This window comes from Ctenopharyngodon idella, chromosome 14 (genome assembly GCF_019924925.1).
Source record: "Ctenopharyngodon idella isolate HZGC_01 chromosome 14, HZGC01, whole genome shotgun sequence".
Taxonomy (NCBI): domain Eukaryota; kingdom Metazoa; phylum Chordata; class Actinopteri; order Cypriniformes; family Xenocyprididae; genus Ctenopharyngodon; species Ctenopharyngodon idella.
In genome coordinates, this window is record NC_067233.1 from 19,907,265 (window position 1) to 19,931,259 (window position 23,995).

General features: G+C 36.1%; 1 protein-coding gene and 2 non-coding genes across 7 annotated transcripts; 1 reads left to right on the forward strand and 2 right to left on the reverse strand.

Annotated features, from left to right (window-relative positions):
- Positions 1-1,744: 1,744 nt before the first annotated feature.
- Positions 1,745-1,817, reverse strand: trnaa-agc (transfer RNA alanine (anticodon AGC)). The gene has a single exon. It is a non-coding gene; the product is annotated as a tRNA-Ala (tRNA).
- A 30-nt stretch (positions 1,818-1,847) lies between these two features.
- brd8b (bromodomain containing 8b) lies at positions 1,848-23,990 on the forward strand. Of its 5 annotated transcripts, XM_051860742.1 has the most exons (20): positions 1,848-1,968; positions 2,372-2,468; positions 3,834-3,903; positions 3,988-4,037; positions 4,393-4,515; positions 4,593-4,673; positions 6,410-6,474; positions 6,737-6,879; positions 6,952-7,143; positions 9,363-9,465; positions 9,755-9,880; positions 11,644-11,828; positions 12,883-13,374; positions 14,557-14,759; positions 14,960-15,052; positions 15,155-15,223; positions 16,750-17,032; positions 18,977-19,069; positions 21,256-21,300; positions 23,155-23,990. In XM_051860742.1, the coding sequence occupies exons 1-20, from the start codon at positions 1,950-1,952 to the stop codon at positions 23,212-23,214; spliced, it is 2,592 nt and encodes an 863-aa protein (XP_051716702.1). In that variant the 5' UTR covers positions 1,848-1,949; the 3' UTR covers positions 23,215-23,990. The 5 variants fall into 5 exon arrangements, with proteins under 5 accessions (XP_051716702.1, XP_051716703.1, XP_051716704.1 ...); XM_051860743.1 differs by lacking the exon at positions 21,256-21,300; XM_051860744.1 differs by lacking the exon at positions 18,977-19,069.
- trnaa-agc (transfer RNA alanine (anticodon AGC)) lies at positions 2,714-2,786 on the reverse strand. The gene has a single exon. It is a non-coding gene; the product is annotated as a tRNA-Ala (tRNA).
- Positions 23,991-23,995: the final 5 nt, after the last annotated feature.

Sequence of the window (23,995 nt, forward strand, 5' to 3'; positions counted from 1 at the left end):
GTATGAATTTTTACCAAATCACTTTGTAAAATGGTTATGTTTTCTCATGAGATTGAGCTGCCTAGACCACAATAATATGAAGAAAACATTAGAAAAACAATGTTGTTCATTGAAAATATGATTCTCATTTCATAAACATTTGTTGCCACATTAAAATATAATTGCCACTGCAATCATTGCTCTGCGGTGCTTGCCAGTTTAGGCCCACTATTAAGGTTACAGGTAATTTCTGCTTGTCAAAGGCACATTTACTAAGGTACATCCTGATAAGTATATTCTGCAGACAAAATGCTGATATTGTAATGTTAACTGTAGCTCATCCTGACAAATAAGCACTTTTTCTCAGACAAGTATGCCTGCTTAAACTATTGGTAGATCATCCTGTGTGGCTTGATCATTTCAGAACGATTGCTTTTTGATAGCATTGCAGATTTAAATGTAAATATTGCTAATGTTCACAATCACTTGAGAAGAGTAACAACTCTGATGGCCTCCCCGTATTGCTATAATAATGATTGCTACCTTGGGATCCTAAATATAAAATAGGTTCCGTTACAGGTGGAAGGCATGCTATATTTCAATAGGCATAACAACAAGTGACTGTGAAATACTTATATAAGTATAATTCAATAAAAGATCTTTATAATAAAGTGCGCATGAGTAGGCCTATCTCATAAATAGGGATTTTGCGGCAGGCATCTTCAGGGCCCTCGATAAGTCAATTATAAATGATCTGCGTATTGTAGTGTGCTGTTGTCACCTGGTGGCTGCAAAGGAAAGTACACTCTCACAATTTGTGTAAGCCTACTAATGTTCAACATTGTAACGTTATAGGCCTCAATGCATCGTATCCGTATTCCTCAAGTTAAAGAACATTTCCGCCACCATCCCAAATTATTGTGTATGCATCATGCATGCATATTATATTTTGAAATTTTGATTTATGTAGGTATATCCTACACTCGATTAAATACTTTCATGTTTTGTATATTTTTGTCAAAACCACTTGGTTGCAAATAAAACATTAAGTTCGTGAGTTATTTATTTATTTATTTCTTACCTTGATTTTCCTTTGTTCTCTTCCACCACCACATAACTACGGAAGCCCTACTAGACTAAGTTTTCTCTTTTTTTCTTGTCTAGAGGTAACAAAATCAATTTATATGTAATACGTGAATGTATTTATTATGTTTATAAAATAATGAATACATGTGTGTGTCGGTTTTTATTCAGAATTCATAATTCTTTAAAAAAATCGGATTAAAAAAATACGTGAATCGAATGACGTTCTGTTCAGTTGATCGCTACTGGATCAACCCTACTCCAATTACAGAACTCATGGCTCTTATGAGTCGGTTCTTTTAGTGAATCAAAATCATACAGGCCCCCGCGGAGGTCTGTGGCTGTGCACGCCACTTCTCTAATCTATATAAATCTATATAAATATAGATCAGTGAATACAATCAGGGTATTCCAGAATGAACGATTTTAATGGTTTGGTTCTTTTTAGTGAATCACATACAACCTACTACAAAAGATATGGTAAAAGATATAACAGTGTAGTTAAAGACGCACATAATGACTTTGCCAGATTCCTATCTAATGCATTATTGAAATATCTGAATGGAGCTGTAAACTATAGGGAACAGCAACTATTAAGCTATTTAGTAGTTACAATTATCACAAATAACATCTGCGTGACTTTCATGTTACCTGTTTGAATTTATTTAAATGAATAAACAATTGGAGGATGCGGGCATCGATCCCGCTACCTCTCGCATGCTAAGCGAGCGCTCTACCATTTGAGCTAATCCCCCCCCCTCCGACAAAGCTGGTGTCGGAAAGATATTTGTGCGACACCTGATAGCATTTATATGGGTGTCACACTACAATAGTACCGGCGGAAGTGAGTAAAAACGAGCTGCGCGGCCTGCTTCGCATAGGCGAAAATGTCGAGCGGGGTTGGAAGTAAGTGTTATTTTATTTCACAAACAGATTAACATTGCAATTTGAAATCAAAGAACTTTGTAAACTGAATTCTAAAGTATTTTATGCTATGTGAGTAGAGCATCTAAAGCTCTTAATAACGCCGGGGTGAGCAATATAGTTGTTGCGCTAGCTGGCTTCATGATAACAAAGACGATCTATGTTTACATTGCCAACACACATTTCTCTCTATTCTTGAACAACATGCTAATTTTTACGTTCTCTATATGTAATTAAAATAACTTTCTTTGAATAAATGGTTCATGTTGTTTTAAATAAGTCACAAAGGTCACACAACATGATACATTTTCCCCAGACACTTGTTCTAAATTGAACTACAGCTTTAAATAGGTGTTCAAATAATGAGTTTTAACTGTCCCTGTAGAACACAAAATGCTGTCTCTGGGTCCGACTGAACCCTGGTCTATTCGGGAGAAACTCTGTCTCGCCTCCTCAGTGATGAGAAGCGGAGATCAGAACTGGTAAGAATAAATAATTAACACTTGTCATCATAGAACTGTAAGATTGAAGCATGTTAAATAATTCAGAGCTTTACCACCGTATCAGTGTCTGTATTGTGGCATTTCTTAATATATGACATTCAGCATTTCTTAACATATAGGACACTGTTGATTATCCTTAAAAAATCATTTACATTGGTCTTATACTTTTAGAAATAATTGTGACAGTTATGTTAATTGTTAAGATTAAGACTTAAAACAATAATTGGAGGATGCGGGCATCGATCCCGCTACCTCTCGCATGCTAAGCGAGCGCTCTACCATTTGAGCTAATCCCCCTTTTGCGGTGAAGTAGTTGATAGCTGACCTGAAGGGGGATCTGTAGAGTCACCCAAAATAATCTCCTTAGTAATATTTTTTTTAAATATTTAATTAAATATTCATGAATTGGAATCACTTTAAAATAAATTACTGACATTTATCCCTAGTAATTTCTAATAATAAATTGTATATGACCATTTAGAATTTAGTTTGTTTTATTATATAATTGTAATGATAATTATATAATTGATAATGTTTTATGCTAATAAAACCGGTGCAACATATTGCCGATATATATTTTAACATATTAGTTTAAAATAAGCAGTGTAGCTTATTGCATATTTTAATACTAGGAGATCAACTTTCATTACTTTGGGTTAAAAAGTGTTTATTTTGCATAATGATTAGCTGATAAAATCTCAAACACATTTTCATTTTAAAGGGCCTTATTAATATCATTATTGTAATAGTAGCATTTCTAATAATTTAATGTATATGATCATTTCTAATTGAATCGATAATGTTTAATAATTAATAAATATCTAATTTCTAATGTTACTTTATCACAGATCATTTGTAGTTTCTGTGCAGTGAAATATGCATTATGTATGTATAATATATACATTAATCAATATAACCACAATAATAATATGTATACACACACAATGGGAACCACTTGTGAAAATTATTCTATTTTTGCTTTTTTTTATAATGTTCTTGCTCTTTTCCCTATTACTTATTATCATATGATCATAATTTAAAGAGATTGAGATTTAAAAAATGTTTCAAAGAGAATTTTCTGCTTGGAAAATAAAAGTTCACATTGTCAGTGTCACAGATTAGCTTATTTGATTATTGACCTGTACATTAATGCAAAATGTTAAATATTTCATTTTCACTAACATCATGCTGTTGTTTTTGTTTTTCAAAATACTATAATGTTGTTTAGATTTTAAATCCCAGATTATTTTCAGTGTGGTGTTACACTTTGGGTACTAGCTATGTTATTATTTTAATATAACGTGTTACTGTTGAACATGTCCGATACACTTAAATTTTTGTCAGGGTGTCTGTAAGCAGAGCCATCAAGCCCTTCTCAGAGTCTGGACGACCCCCTGACTGGTTCTCCCAGAAGGTAATACTGACTGTGAGTGGTTATATTAGTATTAGTGATCTGCTGACTGAATTATGTTTTAACATGTCAATATGACCTCTGCAGCATTGTGCCTCCCAATATTCTGAGCTGCTGGAAACCACAGAGGCCCCAAAGTAAGTGATTCTCTCTCTCTTTCTCAAAATATCTGCGCTGAGCACCTTTATTAAATCTTGCCATTGTTCTCGCAAAACCCAAGAGTTAAATTTTCTAGTCCCCAAATCATTTGCTCTGTGTATATAATGAAAAATATCAATCAGCAAAGAAGATGTACTTTATATTTGTGCATGGAAAGCAGTAAATATGTGGAGACGCAGTTTATGTCTTTTCACAGACTTTGTGTAATTAGACTTCAGGATATTATTTTAGCCAGTTAGCATGTTGTAGTATTATTATTAGCATAGCAACTGAAACCATCTCATACACATCATTCACAAGTTCACTGGCAAGTTTGACATGCTCTCCCTGTAGACGTAAGCGGGGTGAGAAAGGGGAGGTGGTCGAGACCATTGAGGACGTGATCGTCCGTAGATTGACAGCAGAGAGAATCGAGGAGCTCAAGAGGCTGATCAAAGACACACAGGAGAAGTACAGGTACGTCTCCACCGCCTTCTACCTCCCACTGTCTATATCTGCCACTCACATGTGATAAATGTGTTCTGTACCTTCAGGAAACTGAAGAAAGAGGTGGATTTAATCCAGGCAGGTCATATGGACACTAAACTGGAGGAGCTGTGGGCAGAGATAGAGCTGTAAGACAGTTCTGTACTGTTTTTACATTTTTGGTGTCATTTCCTGCTCTTTATTCTAAGAATTAGTCTTGAATTTTCTGAAATGTCTTCCAATATGATCTAGTTTCAACCACTCTTGTAGAGATTTAATTTAACAAACATTGTCACATTGCGTTAACCCTCAGAGATATTAAAAATGACCAGAGCCCCATAATTGTATAAGAATTATTTTTATGAAATGAATGCACTATATTTCATTTTAACAAGATTTTGCAATAATAGTTGTTTATTTAATATTCTGTATTTTGAGAGTATTTCATAGTATAAAACAATATTCACCTCTAAATTTTGTACCATGTTTATATATTAAGATTTGTATATTATGTATTTATACTAGAGAGATTGCACCGATGTATCGGCCGCCAATATATTGATCAATTTACAACCATTGGCATATCGACTATAGCAGGAAAAAGGCCGATATAACAAACCGATGGTTTATTAATTAACTGCGTGAAGGCACTGAGCTGTGTAATGTCTGTTGCGTAATCCTAGCGTTGCTGCCTGCGCTTTAATGTTAATCAAAAAACAAAAGATCGCACACTATTCTTGACTAAATAGCTTTTGTAACTTTTATAAGTGTAGCAGACACCATCTGAATGATGGCCAAAACTTAACTGATGTTTAATTAAGTTTACTGCGTCACTCCAAATAAAAAAAAAAAAAATAAAATAAATAAAAACACAGCACAAAAAGTGCAGATTAAACGCTCTCTCTCTCCGTTGCATTATCATCAACATACAGCTAATTACACAAAACACTTATTACAACTAACAGTAAACAAAAATATACAGACCTTATGCTTTTTCGGGGGTGCTTAATAAACTGACTAAATCCACAAAATAACTCCTGAAGAACTGCGTGCTCTCCATTACCCGTATCGCTCCGTAGACTAGAAAACCCGTCATAATAAGAGTCCCGCCTTAGTAAAGGAGATAGTGCAGATCTTATACATATTTAAACTTACAAAAAATATTAATGCATACAAAAACAAATCAGAAGATTAATCATAAAAGTCTGTTACAATAAGAAAGGATTAATATACATGTATTTAATTTATACAGTGAAGAAAATGCAGTGTTATTTTACACTTGTTTATTTTATTTCTGTATCTGAAAACTGTTAAACCTACTTAAAAAGCACTGTTTATTTCATATGTTTCTTTATTCTGTTGTATTTATGTAGGCCTGCTGAATGTTAAATGGATCCAAGCCATGTTCATTAGAAATTATTTGATGCAGCAATAAACTAGCTAGTATAATTAAATGCAGGTGTTTTTTGAACTTTGCTGATTTAAAACATGATCAAAATACTATTTTGATGACAAATTTTCAAATGGAAGAAATAGAAGTGACATATCGGTATCGGAATCGGCCAGTAATTATTAGTTAATATCGGCATCGGCCCCAAAAAATCGGTGCATCCCTAATTTATACATTATTATATTATATATTATACATACATAAATACATACGTATTTATTTATTTATTTGGACATTGTCAATGACTACTTTTTGTCAAAGTTTAAATTTTGTTTTTTTTAAATGTTGATTTGACGTTATGTTGATTTGCATTATGAATACAATCAAACCTGAACACAGAGAAAGTAATTTGTTAACCGTATTCTAAATCAAACATCAAAATTCAATACAAATCTTCCATTGTGTGTGTTCTTATGGGATTGTGTGTGTTCTCAGAAAGAAGAAGCAGGACGAGGAAGAGGCGGAGCAGAAGAAGAGGGCAACTGAGGCGGCCTATCAGGGTGAGATTTGCATTCACTCAGCACTTTTAAAAGTTAATTCCGCCACAAAAAAAGTTATTTTGAAATTATATTAGTTTAGCAGTTCAACATATTGCTAATGTAGTTTCAAATAATATTAGTTTAACATGCAGTTTATTGCAGATGTATTACATTTTTAATACTTAGAAATTTCCGTTTTTATTACTTTGGGCTTATTGCTGCCAGTGAAATATTGTTTATTTTGCATAATGATTAACTTATTTTTATTTCTCTTTCTCTCCAGTTCGTCAGGCAGCTAAAAACACACCAAAGAGAGTCCCCAGCGTGACGGTACGTTCTCCACCAGGTGCTAGCTCTCCCAGCATGGACGTCTTGCAGCCAGACACGTCGCAGCCAATGACGGATGAATCCTGTGCCAGTCCCATGGTGAGTTTCTGCTTCTTTTTCATTAAATTAAAGCTGATTTTAAGAGGTCAAAATCATAATTTCTCTGTCTAGGCTCAAGGAGTGACCATCTTCATGCCTGTGTCAGAGGTCACGGGTTCAGGGCCTAAAGAGACAGGGTTGGGCACTCTGGTGGATGACTCCCCACAGAAAAAACACCTTGCCCCAAAAGCCACACCACCACCCTCCCCATTGCTGTCTGAATTGCTAAAGAAGGGCAGCCTCATCGCTGCCAGCTCTAGACTGGTGAGTGGGGAATACTGTAAAGCACTCAGAGTTTAAGCCTTTGAATTTTAGTGGCATGTCATAGCAACAGGATTTTGCTTGTGCCATGTCCCAGGCCCATTTTATATTTCTCAACCTTACTTGTGTCTAATTTATATGGTCTAATAAATAAAGTAAAAAATAACCCCCAGAAAGATTCCATGGTACTCAGCATACTCTAACGTTCACAAAGAAAAGCTTCCTCCTCAGTCCAACCAGCCCATTTATACTAATAAACTGCAAACATTAACATTTACCAGCTATTGAGTATTTGGCATATTGACAAGGGCATGGTTTTTAGTATGCATTTCACATGCAACATTAGCCAGTAAATTTTTATATCAAAGTCTGTGGGGCCATTCACACAGAACATGCTATTTGCATTCTGCTGTGCTGCTTTATTTATATATATATATATATATATATATATATAATATACGTACACACACACACACACACACATATATATATATATATATATATATATAAATATACAGTTGCAAAAAAAAGTATGTGAACCACTTGCAGAATCTGTGAAAATGTTAATAATTTTAACAAAATAAGGGAGATAATACAAATACATAAAAGATGTTTACATATAATCCACAAGACAAAAAAAATAGCTGAATTTATTAAAATAACCCCATTCATAAGTATGTGAACCATTGATTCTTAATACTGTGTGTGGTTACCTGGATGATCTACGACTGTTTTTTTGTTTTGTGATGGTTGTTCATGAGTCCCTTGTTTGTCCTGAGCAGTTAAACTGAGCTCTGTTCTTCAGAAAAAATCTCCAGGTCTTTCTCAAGGTTTTTTGCATATTTGAACCCTTTACAGCAGTGACTGAATGATTTTGAGATCCGTCTTTTCACACTGAGGACAACTGAGGGACTCAAACACAACTTTTAAAAAAAGGTTCAAACATTCACTGATGCTCCAGAAAAAAACATGATGCATTAATAGATGGGGGGTGAAAACATTTGGAATTGAAGATCAAGGTAAATTGTATTTAATTTGTCTTCCGGGAAACATGCAAGTATCTTCTGTTGCTTCCGAAGGGCAGTACTAAATGAAAAAAAATGATATTCAAGCGAAATAAGAAAAATTTGGACCTCTTTATCCTGTTCAAATGTTTTCACCCCCCGACTCTTAATGCATTGTGTTTCTTTCTGAAGCATCAGTGAATGTTTGAACCTTTTTTAATAGTTGTGTTTGAGTCCCTCAGTTGTCCTCCATGTGAAAAGATGGATCTCAAAATCATTCAATCACTATTGTAAAGGGTTCAAATATGCAAAAGATGGTGGAAAACTGAAGAATTTTTGGGATCTGGAGATTTTTTCTGAAGAACAGAGCTCAGTTTAACTGCTCAGAATAAACAAGGGACTCATGAACAACCATCACACAACAAAAAAACAGTCGTAGATCATCCAGGTAACCACACACAGTATTAAGAATCAATGGTTCACAAACTTTTGAACTGGGTCATTTTAATAAATTCAGCTATTTTTTTTGTCTTATGGATTATATGTAAACATCTTTTATGTAAAATATCTTACTCAGGACAGTACTAAATAAAAAATAACATGCATTTTGTATGATCTCTCTTATTTTGTTAATTTTGCACATTTTCACAGATTCTGCAAGTGGTTCACATATATTATATATATATATATATATATATATATATATAATATATATATATGCAGTCTAACATATGCTAGACTGACTTCTTTGACCATTGCATCTTGCGTCATTTGTTGTCGCACATGAGCATCACGTTTTTTACAATGCTGTGTAAAGTTAAAGGTGCAATGTGTAAATTTTAGGAGGATCTATTGACAGAAATGCAATATAATATACATAACTATGTTTTCAGTGGTATATAAAGACCTTACATAATGAACCGTTATGTTTTTATTACCCTAGAATGAGCCATTTCTATCTACATACACCGCGGGTCCCCTTACATGTTAAGTCGCCATTTTGCGCAGGCATGTTTCTACAGTAGCCCTAAACGGACAAACTGCTCTACTGAGCGCGTTTGCTTGCCTGGCTACTCTCTGCTGTCTCAGATGATGACATCTTTGTCCTGTGTTGGCCACCATAGATTCTCTATATTGCAATTTGCAAAAGTGGAGAATGTGTCTGTAGATTTTGCTAATGGTTTGTCATATTTTTCTGTGTGTTGGTCTGTCGGGCAGGTGGTTGAAGGCGATGTAGCCACAGGTTTGAGTAACGGATCTCATGGAGTTGAGCTTCACACCTCTGCAACCGCTCTGCCTGCTAATCAAGACATCACAGCAGGTTAACACATACTTCTATCTGTTTGCCTTAAATGTGCATTTTAAATGTCTCTCTTCAACGTTAAACATTTTTTGTGTCAGTGAACAAACTGAATTTTAAGTTATGGTGTTTGTTGTGGTTTTGATTTCTTTTAGTGCTATTCATTCGCATTGATTATGCATCCTGCATGCAACTTTTAGATTTCACACCCGCTGTATTGCATTATTACCATGTAGTTTAAGTAATGTGAAATTAGCTTTGGCTTGAGTGTGTGTGTTTGTAGCGCTATATGTGTGTGTCTCTGTGTCAGATGCTCCTACATTATCTCGTCTGTTGGAGAGCTCCACCCCAGCGCAGCAACCTGTCAGTGCTGATCCCCCTAAGCCCCCCACAGTGGTCCCCCCAGCCCTGGACCACCTCTCTGTGCCCAAAACAGGTCTCTGATCTCTCTGATTTCCTCTCTTCAGCACTCTCTCTGTAGGATGATCAGTCTGTTTTTGCTCAGGCAATGGTTTCCTGTTTGTGTCACGTGATGTTCATCCTATCATCCTCATCCTATCATCCTCATCCAATCACAAATCTCTCGGACTGCAATGACAGTACTGGAGTTTTCTGAATATATTCTAGAATAACAAGAAATAAAGCGAATTTGTTCTTAGAACGGCAGGTCTAATATAAAACTTCAGAAGTATTTTTATATAGAAGACTTTTATACATTTATTTTTGAACTCCAGGTGTACACTACCATTCAAAAGTTCACAAAATGCTCACCATAGCCCTATTCAGACGGGACTAGTTTTCATGGAAGATGTTAGAGAAATAACATATTCTATGATGTACAGGCGTTCTTTGTGATTTTAATCCTGTCTGAATCTGTCATGTCTGTGTTTTTCTCACACAACATCAGTAAAAATTCCAGGGCAAATTACAGACTGTTCACTCAATGGCCCTCTGAGAAATCGAATCCCATCCAAATGCGAATGTCTGTGATTGCCGATATTGTATTATACTAACACTTCTCTTAATGTGTTTTTTTCACCTACCTGAGATACCATTTTTTGCACACCAGTTTTTCACATGCTTTCATTTCATTTTAATATGGATGGTATTCGACGAAAAAATAAAATGATAAAATTAATAAATGGAGCCAAATCGCAGAAACTGTGAAGACTGCCCATTTTAATATCAGTGGCAGGTAAGATATGTGTCTAGATGTCTCTACTCACTAATGTGGGTTTATTATAAACAGCCACTTCTATAAACTAAAAAAAAAAGAAGTTTATTTAGATAGGGTTTCAATAATAAAAAGTTATATCAATAAGTTATTCATTAAAAACATACAGTATGTCATATGTGATGCACTCAAGCACATCAGATGACCTTCTGTAACGCCCACGTTAGAGCTGCATGATTAATTGTTAAAAGATCGAACACTCATGCGATCTTATTCCTAAATAACAGTCATTGGGGAAAATTCAGATCTGTGTTGTTGCAAATCACTTTTTGAATAATGATTGTATCAATTACAATGTAACGCCACTAGGTGGCGACAAGTAACTTAAACGAAATGTACTGACATTGAATTATTCATTCAAGAGACTCTTTCAAGAACATTGATCCATCCAGTACTGAAAAGTTTTTATGAGTGAGAGAATCATTGAATCATTCATTCAAACCCATTTTTTTGCAGAATTCATTCAAATTAATTAAACCTTTTTAAATAGACTGCAGCAATTAATATTTTGTCAGAACCTCTACTAAAATAAATTAATTTATTTAGTTGTCTGTTAAGAACCATGGGAGAAGAATTTCTTTCTTTCTTTCTTTCTTTCTTTCTTTCTTTCTTTCTTTCTTTCTTTCTTTCTTTCTTTCTTTCTTTCTTTCTTTCTTTCTTTCTTTTGTATGTGCGTGGATTCTTTGATGAATAAAAAGTTCAAGAGAACAGCATTTATTTGAAATAAAAATCTTTTGTGATATTATAAATGACTTTTGATCCATTTAATGTGTCCTTGCTGAATAAAAATATTAATTTCTTTAAAAAAAAAAAAAAAAAAAAAAGGTCCCCAAAGGCCAAATTCAGCCTTTAAAAACATTGCTGTGGTTTTTCACTGAAGAACAGTAATCACTTCTTCTTCAGAGCACTCCATGAAAGAGATGAACCATAGTAAGAGTAAGCATTGTGTTTGTTGGCATGTGTAGGAGCTGCAGCTGTCGCTGAAGGTTCTGGAGTAGAGGCGGTAATGGCAGGTTCGTCCACACCGGCGGAGGTGGAGGGGAAAGAGGCAGAGCTGGTGGAGGAGGACACAGTGGTGTCAGTGTCATACATGGCCCACGAACTGGACCTGGAGACTGTGGGAGACATCATTGCAATCATAGAAGAGAAGGTATGCACACACAAAAACATACAACCACCTGTATACGGTTGTGATGATGTGATTGGTTGCTACTTCATGTGATTTTAATGCAAATCTCCTCCGTAAGTGCTATAAACTGTTATAATAGACAAGCTGACAATGTCTAAAAATTAAAAAAAGAAAAGTGATAGTAATATATAATATATATATATATTTTTTTTTTTTTTTAGTTTTTTTTATCCTCATTTTTTTTTATATCATTAACCTATAGTTATGTAGCGAGTGATACATAGTAAGACAAAAGATATCAGGGTGCAAAATGACATTTTCTAGTTCTACCGGGAGAGCAAGAGCATGAGACTAGCAGTGTTATTTATTATTTATACACTATTTATAATATTTTTTTTTTTTTTAATTCTTATTAGCTTTTATATATTTTTCAGTTTTAATTTTACTTTAAATATTTAGTAATTTTGTTTTGTGCTTTTGTCATTTTTATTAGTTTTTGTTTTTTTAAATATTTCTATTTTCTTTCAGTTATTTATTTCAGTTTAGTCATTTTAGTACTTCATCTTTTTATTTCAGTTAATTTTTTTTTAAGTTTAAATTTCACCTAAAATGTATATATTATTACAACTTTATTTCAATTAATGAAAATTATTTTTAATAGTTTTAGTTTTAATTAACAGTAACAACAATGGACACAAGCAATGCTAAGGTCATGGGTTCAGTTCCCAGGGAACACAAACCATCTCCTTTATGGTTAACAATTGCAAATGCAGAATGTGTAGAAACAAAATGTGACTACTAATACTTACTATGTTTCATTAAAAACATAGTAAATGAGTGTAAATGTATCAGTGTAATGAGTAAAACAACACAAACAATGCAAAAGTGACACATGCAATGTTTTAGAATGTTATGTTTAGTATTTAAATTTATAAATGTAACACAAATTACCAGAGGTCTATAACCCACCAAATGCTTTCATGTTTCCCTCCATTTTATTTGAATAAACTCTTCAAAAAGCTCTTCCTTTCTATTGCCAAATCTGAAACAAAGTAATCAAATACCTCTGTCTCAGGTGGACGACCCCGTGGAGGCTCTGGACGCAGCTGCAGTGGAGGCGGCTCTCTCTCTCTGTGAGGATCCAGCGGTCGGGGGCCACCCCCTCACCAGCCCCTGGGAGTCACAGACTTTTAAGGCAGCTGAACCAGAGCCCATCACCCAGCAGAGTGCCGCCTCAGCAGTCACACAGAGCGACCCTGACCCTGCGGGTGTGCAGGGAGAAATGGAGGTTCTGGTAGAGGAGGCTACAGAAACCGAAGCGGTTGACGAAGTGACAGGGGAAGTTGCGGCGCCCGTCGCCCCTGACGCTGGGCAGAGCCAGGACTCTGAGGTTAAGACTGAGGGTGAGAGGGAAGCAGAGGGAGAAAGTGGGATGGAGGAAACACAGCAGGAGAACAGAACCCCAAGTCCAGCTGTGAAGTGTGAGGGGGAGGACTGGGTTCAGCCAGAGACGGTGACGCCTTGTCTGGACTCGGAGGACAGCTCAGCATCGGCGAAAGACACAAAGGTATCAGCAAAGCAGCAGCAAAGTGAATATTTTTTTTCATATACAGTTCCTTTCAAAAGTTTGGGATCAGCAAGATTTCTTGTTACTTTTATTCAGGAAGGACGCATAGATTATTTTTTTTTCAAACCCAGATGTTTTGAAATTAGATAATGCTCAGGGTTTCCATGGGTCTTTAAGTCTTAAATTTAGTTTTATCAAATTTAAGGCCATAAAAAGTCTTAAATATCTTAAATGGTTTAAGAAAATAATTCTAGGGCAGAAAAACAAGATTGATTGTTAAACTTAAACGTGTGCACTGCATGTTTCAAAGTAAATACTTAGTGCTGCTGTGCCTTCTACAGGCTCATGGTTTCAGAGCAATTCGCGATCAAATCAAATATCACAGATTTATGCCAAGCAATTGCCAATTGCTAATGATCTACTGTTGATGAATTATAACATTATTTACTTTGTGGTGTTTATATCACCTACAAACTCATTGCCTTTCAGAGAAATTTGCCATTCTAATGAGCACAGGTGCTTTGTATACGGGGTTACTAGGGTAACCGTTATATTTCTGCTGTTCCATAAGCACCACATAAACCAACTAAACCAAATAAAGTACTGTCCCATCTTTAATGGATAAGTGTTTTGTAAATCCCATTTAGACCTCATAGAAATTTGAGAAGCAATTGTCAAAGGTTATACTCCTGTTGTATCGCTGTGGTAATTTGAACCACTGACTCTTCACATCCTCATCCTTTGGAAGTGTTTACAAAGAGAATTTGCTTTTGCAGAGCAGAAAACAGCATCTTCTCGACATGTACAGCTGCAGTGTTTGAGACATTGTTGACAATGTTAGTGGGCTACCAATGAAGACCATAGGCGGGCATTATGCAAATGTGTTACCGCATTACGTATGCAGGTCACAAAAGTGAGACTGGAATTTCTGATGACTTGTTTAGGCAGTCCAGAGTCGATTCTTTTTTTGAGGGGCGAGACAATAACTTTATTTATGGTGCACTTCCGGCTTTACAACTTTGCAAATCGTTTACATTCACAGACAGCTATATTATACGCTGCAGTGAAAGGTAATATTCAAAAAAGTATAATAGGGACACTTTAAAAGAAAACGGTGAATCGCATTGTGCTAATGATTGATTATTATGTCTACGGTTGATTTTTCTCTTTCACATGCTGTAGGAGGTTAAGGAAGAAGATGGAGGCAGTGAGGTGGATGTGGATGAAGGGATGGAGATGAAAGAGTGTGGTGACGGGGACGGAGAGGGGCCGTATCTCTCAGAGGTTGATCCTCCTGCCAGTGAGAGTGAGGATGGATACGGCAGTCACTCTCAGCGCTATACTACTGCAGACTCCACCGCCAGCAGCCCTGCCTCATCACAGTTGTGAGTGTCTTGAGTACATGTTTGTGTGATAGCATACATTACTTATTTTTTTTATCCTTCATCTGTCTTTAACAATTCTCTCTCTCTCTCTCTCTCTCTCTCTCTCTCTCTCTCTCTCTCTCTCTCTCTCTCTCTCTCTCTCTCTCTCTCTCTCTCTCTCTCTCTCTCTCTCTCTCTCTCTCTCTCTCTCTCTCTCTCAGCTCAATGTGTAGTGAAGATCAAGAGGCCTTGCAGGCTCAGAAGATCTGGAAGAAAGCCATCATGCTGGTGTGGCGGGCAGCAGCCAATCACAGGTAAGCTTGCAATTCATACTTATCACAGCTGCTGTTTTATGATGAGAACTGATAGAAATGTGTTTGTGTAGTGTGTGTATCATTTATCGTTTTGTATTTCAGGTATGCAAGTGTGTTTCTGCAGCCTGTGTCTGATGACATCGCCCCTGGTTATCACAGCATTGTACACAGGTACCAAGCTTAGACTGCTTTAAATATAACCTTATCCTTTTAAGTATGTAGAATTTTCACAATGCAGAAAACATGAAAGGAATCGCAAAATCCAGTCATACAATTGGAATTTACAGCATAACATGGAATGTCACAGAATGTGGCGCAATTTATATGAATTAATCAAAAGTATGTCTGTACAATTAATTAATTTGCCCTATGGATGAGTGTCTGTGAATATTAATAATGCATATGTATTAAATCATAAATCCAGAAAAATTAAAAAAAAAAAAATTCATATAGCCCTATCATTGTAAAAATGTTAAGAAATTATTAAATTGTTAATTTTATGAATTAACTTGATTAGACATGCTTTTGATTATTTAAATTTATTTAAACCATTAAAATGGAATCCAGAAAAATTCAAATGGAAAACTTTGAAAATGGGAAAAATAAATTGGAATTTGGGAAATAATTAAATAAAACCAATTTCATAATGGAATCCAGAATAATTAAAGCTGCAGTCCGTAGATTTTTTTGGTTAAAAATGATCCAAAATCAATTTATGAGCAAGTACATAACCAGCCAGTGTTCAAAACTTTCTCCTTACTTTAGCCCGATTCACAATGGTAAGCTTGTAATAATGTTTCCTAATTCGGATGGTACTGGTGGGTTTCCGTGGGAAATTCGAGCATGCAGTCGTTCGTCTTTGCATCATTACGTCACGTCTGTTTCCATAGAGAAGGAGTCCCAGCTAGTAGGCGTGTATATGGCATGTGAGGATGCTACAGGTGGCGGGTCATTTATAGCCTTTTCTCACAGCAGCTGCAATAATTAAACTTATCATTTTGTATGTGGATTGTAATCCAGAAAGGGCCAAATGACAATCATCCGTGACAACTGGAGATTCACCTGTAGTCAAAAGCAAAAGACTTCAAACTGTGGTCAGAGTGACTACAGAAATTGAAATCTACAAGTAACGCTAATACACACTAAATGCACATAGTCACGCAATGTTGTTAACATTAACAATTTGAGAACAAAGTATAACCTTAATAATAATTTGCATGGTTTGACATGATCCGAGCTAAGCAATCGTTAGATTTAATCACCATTAGCAGTGCGATTTATTGTTGTTCTTTTTTTCTGTTGGTCAGAACAAAAATGTCAGCTTGAAAATTCTTATTTTGGTCATACTTCCAAGACGTAAAATCTGTGATTCCGAAATACAGTATTCACACCGATGTGGTGACTGACAGCAAACATTAGATTCATCCGCACTGAGGAGCCGTGCTGAAGCACAACCCACGTAAAGATGATAATTCCGCAAATAACTGCAATTGCAGGTTTCAAACAGAGATGACGACAAAGAGGCAAAACTTACAGACTGCAGCTTTAAAATGGACAAAAATGTAATCCAGGAAAAATAAAGCGGAGAATTTGGGGAATTTGGGAAAAAATAACATGCATTTCATAGGGCCTAAAATAAGGATTTTCTCTATTGGCTAATAATGTTTCTGTCTTTCCTGAAAACTCTGCCTCCTCAGACCAATGGACCTGTCAGCCATCAAGAAGAACATTGAGTCTGGGCAGATCCGTACAACGGCAGAGTTCCAACGTGACATCATGCTGATGTTCCAGAACGCGGTGATGTATAACAGCTCGGATCATGACGTCTACCACATGGCCCTGGAGATGCGGAGGGACGTTCTGGAGCAGATCCAGCAGTTCTTGGCCACTCAGCTAATCATGCAAACGTCAGAATCAGGCATCAGCACCAAGAGCCTGCGTGGAAGGGAAGCCAACCGCAAACAAGACCCCAATGAGAAGGTTAGAGACACACGTGGATAGTCACACACACACTCACTCACTCACACACACACACACACACACACACACACACACACACACACACACACACACACACACACACACACACACACAAACCATGAGTGGAAACAAGATGCTGTGGAGAAGGTTGGAAGAATATCAACACACAAACACACAGTGAGCACTATGTGGAGACGCATCAATTACACAATGCTTTCAGCGCTAATTATTTGGCCAGTGACATTTAATCATTTTTCAACAGCTTGACAAACTCTTATTGATGTATTTATTATTTCATTTGTCATTGGTTCGTTAGTACATGAAAGGAACAGGTCTGTGTCAGTATAGCTGGTCATTTCATGATATAAAAATTAGAGCAGGTCATTCAGTGAGACAAAAGAGAGCTCAAAGAAGCAGGAAGACCATTAGAGGGTCTTTAAGACTGTTATTTCAGTATTATTAATATATACTATATACTTATAATATTTTAAATAGGCTTTTAATTTTATATTTTCAGTTTTTATTTTAATTTTAGTTTAAGTTTTAGCTATTTTGTTATGTGCTTTTGTCATTTTCATTTCTTTTACTTTTATTAAACATTTTTATTTAGCTTTATGTTTATTTCACTTATTTTTTAAGTTGCCATGTTATTTATCTAATATTTATATTTTATTTTATTCCAGCTTTATTTCAATTCTTGAAAGTTATTTTTAATCATTTTAGTTTTAGTTAACAATAACACTGCTGAGTGAAAAGCATGTGCAGTTCTGAAGAAAAATAGCATCTCTAGAACAAATCAAGATCCTTGATCCTTTTCCAGGATATAGACTGGGATTTTTTTTTTTTAGAGAGCAAGGCTAGAAGCTTCAAACGTCTCAAGGACAGGACATCAAAGAGTCTGTGGACATCTGAAGTGAAGTGTTGTGGACAGTGAAATGGTTTAGGAAGAGCGAGAGTCAAAGAAAGGAATGGGAAAAACAGCTTCCTGTGCACCACAGCATGGAACTTTATCTGTGGGATTGGCTCTTATTTCTGTATCTGTTGAAGCAGCATGAATTCAAAAGTGTCCTGAAAACATCATTTTTACTTGGATAAAACCATATGCCTCCAACTATCGGCTGACAATTGGCACTAAGCAGCCAATTCCTGCAACTTGACCTGATTTCAGTCCAGCTGAGAAAGAATGAGAAAACACAAACTGAAGCATCATCAGGAAATATAACTCATAATGTCTTTAGGCTGCAGACTTAATAGCTGTCAGTACACTCAAAATGGATTTGCGACCACGAACTGCACATGACGTTGTAATACTCACAGGTAATCTGCACAAATTGATTTTCTGACTCTTGATGGGATGGCTGCGCTCAAATTGTCATTTCAGCACTTAGTCCCTGAGCTGAGTTTTAAAATCCCAAAATGCTGAAATGCAGGAAAGTGTCACTGCCCAAATAGTTTCCTGTATAAACTTGAAACCTTGTATGGTGAATCTCACAAAACCTGTAAAAAACTTGTTCGGGTCATATTTTACCCCAAAATAAGAAGATATATATTAAATATATATAATATACATTTTGTTTAATGTGGGGGGAAAAAATGAAGTCTGAATACTTTCTGAATGCACTGTACCTTTGATTTTGGGCTGAAATGTAGCCAGATATGTTTTTGTGAGATTGATCCAGAAGCAATTTGGTTTCAACACACTCCACATAGATTAAACCCTTTCTGGTAGGACGCAAACAACAGACTTTTTGTCCCTTACACACTCACTCACTCACTCACTCACTCACTCTCACACTCACTCACACTCACTCACACTCACACTCACACTCACACACACACACACACACACACGCACACGCACACGCGCACACACACACCTGAACTGCTGAAGTCCCTGACAGTAAGGTTAGCGATACTTGCACTAACACACAGTCTCGTATGTAGACCCTGAGTCCTGCACACAAAGACCCTCATTTAGAGCCAGAACCACCAGCCAGAAGGAAAAGGAACAACTCCAAACAAGACACTAATGAGAAGGTCAGTGATGTACACACACAAGCACACACTCACAGGTGAGAATCAAGGGCACTGCAGGTGAGATGACTACTGCACTACTAACCCATGCACAAACACACAATGAGTCGATAACATATGAGTTTCTCTTCCAGGTTTTTCACACAGCACCGTATTTGTGGCTCTTGTTGTTCTCTAAAAGACTCTATGGTTCTATTTGTCCGTCTGTCTGTCTATCTATCTGTATATACACTACCGGTCAAAAGTTTGGAATAATTAAGATTTTTAAACATGTTTTTGAAAGAACATGGCTGCATTTATTTATCAAAAAAACAGCAAAACAGTAATATTATTACAATTTAAAATAACTGCTTTCTATTGTAATATATTTTAATAATTTATTTCAGTGATGCAAATCTGAATTTTCAGCATTATTACCCCAGTCTCAGTGTCACATGATCCTTTCAGAAATCATTCTAATATGCTGATTTGGTGCTGAATAAACATTTCTTGTTTTTTATCAATGCTGAAAACAGTTGTGCTGCTTTATATTTTTTTGGGATTGTTTGGATTCTTTGACGAACATAAAGTTTGAAATAGAAATCTTTTGTAGCATTATTATAAATGTCTTTACTTTTGTTAATTTCTTTAAAAAAAATCTTACTGACCCCAAACTTTTGAACGATAGTGTATATTATCATCTTGTGTGTGTGATTATTGTGAAAATGTAAACAATTTATTTGTGTATGTTGTGTAAGGGTTGGGTTAAACAGCCTTTTGGTGTCTTCTGTTGTTGAATCTTCTCCATTTTTATTTTTCAACACACACCAGACCAAAGTTAAGTGAAAGTTGTTGTTGTTGTTGTTTTTTTTTTTGTTTGTTTTTTTTTGCATGGTCTTGTTCAGTGATGCTTTCACACTGAGCTGTGTGATTGAGATCATTCAAATGACTGGACACTCATTTCATCACCATCTATTTGAGTTTATGTTGGAGTGCTGCGGTCGTCATGGAAACAGTTACAACACACTCTTACATACATGCCTTCATCTGGCTAACACACATATATACACATCTCTGTTACTCATCAACCCCACAAATCCTCCCTTTAGTATCTACAGTCTTTGGATTCTCTTTTTTCCATTTTTATTCCATTTAATCCTTCTTTTCTTTCTCTTCTGTGTGTTCCTGTATGTAGAGAAGCTTTCTAGGGTGACCAGATGATTATGATAGAAAACTGCTCCATTGTCCGACATGTTTTATAAGCGAGAGACTCAAGGTCGAAACCATTCTAGTGTGAAAGTCTGTGTTTTTGTTTGAATTCACAACCATCTGAAAACAAAATCCAACAGTAAGCAACTTTTTTTTGTTGACCTGAATTCATCATAATGTTTTTAAGATGACTGGCAATGTAAAAGATTTGTCAGATTCCCAAAAGTGAGTCTGCTAATTCACTTTTATTTATATAGCACTTTATACAATAAGGTACAATAAAAGATTGTTTCAAAGTAGCTTCACAGTAATAAACAGAAAAGAAGATCAATGATGCAAACTTCATCAAATATGAGAAAAATTCAAATTCTGCAGTAAGCAGCTCTGGATGTCATTATTCAGCTCTATTCAGTACAATGTTGATTCAGTTCTATTCAGTAAAGTGTTGATGTTGCAAAATTAATAAATTATGATCCAAAGTAGCTCAAAGCAGCTCTGCAGAAAACTGCGTAAATGAAAATGAATAATTAATATCATGAGTAGTTTTGTTTTTATAAGCAATTAGATGTAGATGAAATCATTTGTCAGTTTTTATTTTTAGAACAATAAAATGAGTGTCTATTTCAACTTAAAACTTTTGTCAGTCATTTTGCACAAGCATGACAGATGTTTTCAGCTTATCTCTTCATATTATGAGCAATTTAATGTTACATTGAATCACTGCTGTGTCAATCAAACTAAGGGTAAAACTAATTATTGGGTCAAATGACATCCCTATTAGAAGTCCATCAAGATACGGTACATTGCTTGTAAAAGTCTGGTCATTCTGGTTCTGCACATGTCTTCCATCTCATGATCAGTGTTTTAGATTAGTATACCTGCTGTATGCACCCATAACATCTGCTTTTGCTCTGTTGTACATGTCTGTCTGTCTCTCTCTGTCTAGGGTAGGTTTTAAATAGTGAACTCTTTTTCTCACTGTGCTGTTTGTCCTTCTACAGGACAGCCTCTCCATGGCCTCTCCTGCTTTCCTTCTCTCTCTCTTTGTAAGTATCCAGGCTGAAGACCACAAAGATATTCAACGTCCCCTTTTACCAAACACAAACACACGCATACATTTATATACTCTGATACTGTTCTCCGATTGGTTAGAGCTGGTTGCTTCGCTCGCTCCATGATTGTTGAGCAGCATTTGGTCCCTGTTGTTATGAACACATCCAGGTCTGTATGCTGAAAGGTCGTGAGCTCCGTGATATATTTAGCCGAATAATCCTTTAAAAATGAATATTGTCATTATATATTCACCCCAATGTTGTTTCCCGTAAGATTTTTTTAAAAGAGATATGAATAATAATATTATTAAAATATTAATATTTTATTCATAAAGGATGCATATATACATATATATATATATATATATATATATATATATATATATATAATGCATATACACATAGACACAGACACACACACACACAGATCAGGCTTAACATTATGACCACCTTCCAAATACTGTGTTGGTCCCCCTTTTGCTGACCTGTCGAGGCATGCACTCCACAACACCCCTGAAGGTGTGCTGTGGTATCTGGCACCAAGATGTTAGCAGCAGATCCTTTAAGTCCTTTAAGTTGCGAGGTGGGGCCTCCATGGATCGGACTTGTTTGTTCAGCACATCCGACAGATGCTCGATTGGATTGAGATCTGGGGAATTTGGAGGCCAAGTCAACACCTCAAACTCGTTGTTGTGCTCCTTAAAACGTTCCTAAACCATTTTTGCTTTGTGGCAGGGTGCATTATCCTACTGAAAGAGGCCACAGCCACCAGGGAATACCGTTTCCATGAAAGGGTGTACATGGTCTGCTACAATGCATAGGTAGGTGGTACGTGTCAAAGTAACATCCACATGGATGGCAGGACCCAAGGTTTCCCAGCAGAACATTGCTCAAAGCATCATACTGCCTCCACCGGCTTGCCTTCTTCCCATAGTGCATCCTGGTTCCATGTGTTGCCCAGGTAAATCAAAGATTGATCCAAATCAAAATTTGGAGATGCTCTGACCCAGTCATCTAGCCATCACAATTTGGTCCTTGTCAAACTTGCTCAAATCCTTAGGCTTGCCCAATTTTCCTGCTTCTAACACATCAAGTTTGAGGACAAAATGTTCACTTGCTGCCTAATATATCCCACCCACTAACAGGTGCCGTGATGAAGAGATAAGAGATAATCAGTGTTATTCACGTCACCTGTCGGTGGTCATAATGTTATGCCTGATTGGTGTGTGTGTATAATTAGAATGATTTCTGAAGGATCATGTGACACTGAAGACTGAAAATTAAGCTATAAATTATATTTTAAAATATGTTACAGTTGAAAACGACTGTTTAATGTGTAATAATATTTTGAAATATTACTGTTTTTTTTTTTCTGTATTTTTGAACAAATAATTGCCTTGGTGAGCATAATGGCAAGACGGTAGACGGAGCGGTAGTGTAATATATAAGTGTGTGTGTATCAGTGTATCAATTTGGAATGATATGAGGGTGAATAAATAATGCAAAATTTTTATTTTGGGGTCAGCTTTCCCTTTTAATGTTTTAGATTTGTTTTGTTTTTTTTTTGTTTTTTTATTTCTCTTCAAGAAACATTTAAAGATGCTCTTCAACTCTTCAGTAAGCAACTGACTTTTACTATTAACACTTTCACTCTTGAACAGCATTTCTTATGCTGTTTCACTTTTGTTTCAGCTCGTACTCTCGTACTTTACTCTCTCATGTTCTAGAAACGCACACATTTCCTGTTCTCAGGTAATAGCTAGTTAGTTTGGCTCTGATGGTCTGGTGTGTTAGGACAGTGGATGAAAGGCATTGGCTCATGTCTTCCCTGCTTCTCTGCTCTTCCAGGATGGAGGCACCAGAGGGCGCCGCAGTGCTATCGAGGCTGACATGAAGATGAAAAAGTGAACTGAGATGTTTCACTGCAGCTGTCATGGAAGTTCAATAGGCTTTATTTCCCTGTTTCTTTATGAAGTTCTGGCTAAGTTTAGTTACTCAATGCCTTGGTGGTTTGATTCAGTGGTTTAACACAGTATGATTACAGCTGGACACAAAAAGAAGATACTTTTTAAGGGCTCAACCCCCTTTCATAGAAACCCTTCAGTACAAGACCTGAAAAGCTGGTCCAGTAGACCTCACGGGACAGGTCAAACTGACCTCATGTTTATTTGGGGTTGGAGGAGCTGGGTAAATGTTTTTGACTTGATGTCACAAAGTTAGCCATCAACACTGGCCTCTTAAAAAAGCTGAATGTACCACCATCATGACCACTAGATGGTTAGTAAGCAGAATGTCACTTTCTAAAGACAAGTATGAAACCTTACAAGCCATTGTACAAGACAAAGATTACCATCGCCTTATCACTTTGGGATGATGTGAAACTTTGATCGACTGAGGAAAGAGCAATAAAAATATGCTTTTTTTCTTCTATAGGAATGAATATGGATCCTCAGTTTCTTTGAACTTGATTTTTCTCTAGTCAGGATCCTAGATGCTTTGGATTACAGTTTAAAGGCCTACTGTACTATGTTCAGTTTGTTTTTGTTCTTAAAATAATTGAGACTTAATTTGACATCTGTATGTTTAGAAAGAACATATAGTTTTGTACAGAGCCTTTGTGTACAGTGTTTTTGTATAGTGTCGTGAAATGTTTTAATAAAACATGAGAGTCTGCAAATAAACAAGATGT

What these genes read in the sequence shown, in the direction of transcription:
- brd8b (XM_051860742.1), top strand. An exon ending in TAATCAAGACATCACAGCAG is followed by an intron (nt 9,466 to 9,754) that starts GTTAACACATAC and finishes TCTCTGTGTCAG; the next exon opens with ATGCTCCTACATTATCTCGT. An exon ending in CATCGGCGAAAGACACAAAG is followed by an intron (nt 13,375 to 14,556) that starts GTATCAGCAAAG and finishes CACATGCTGTAG; the next exon opens with GAGGTTAAGGAAGAAGATGG.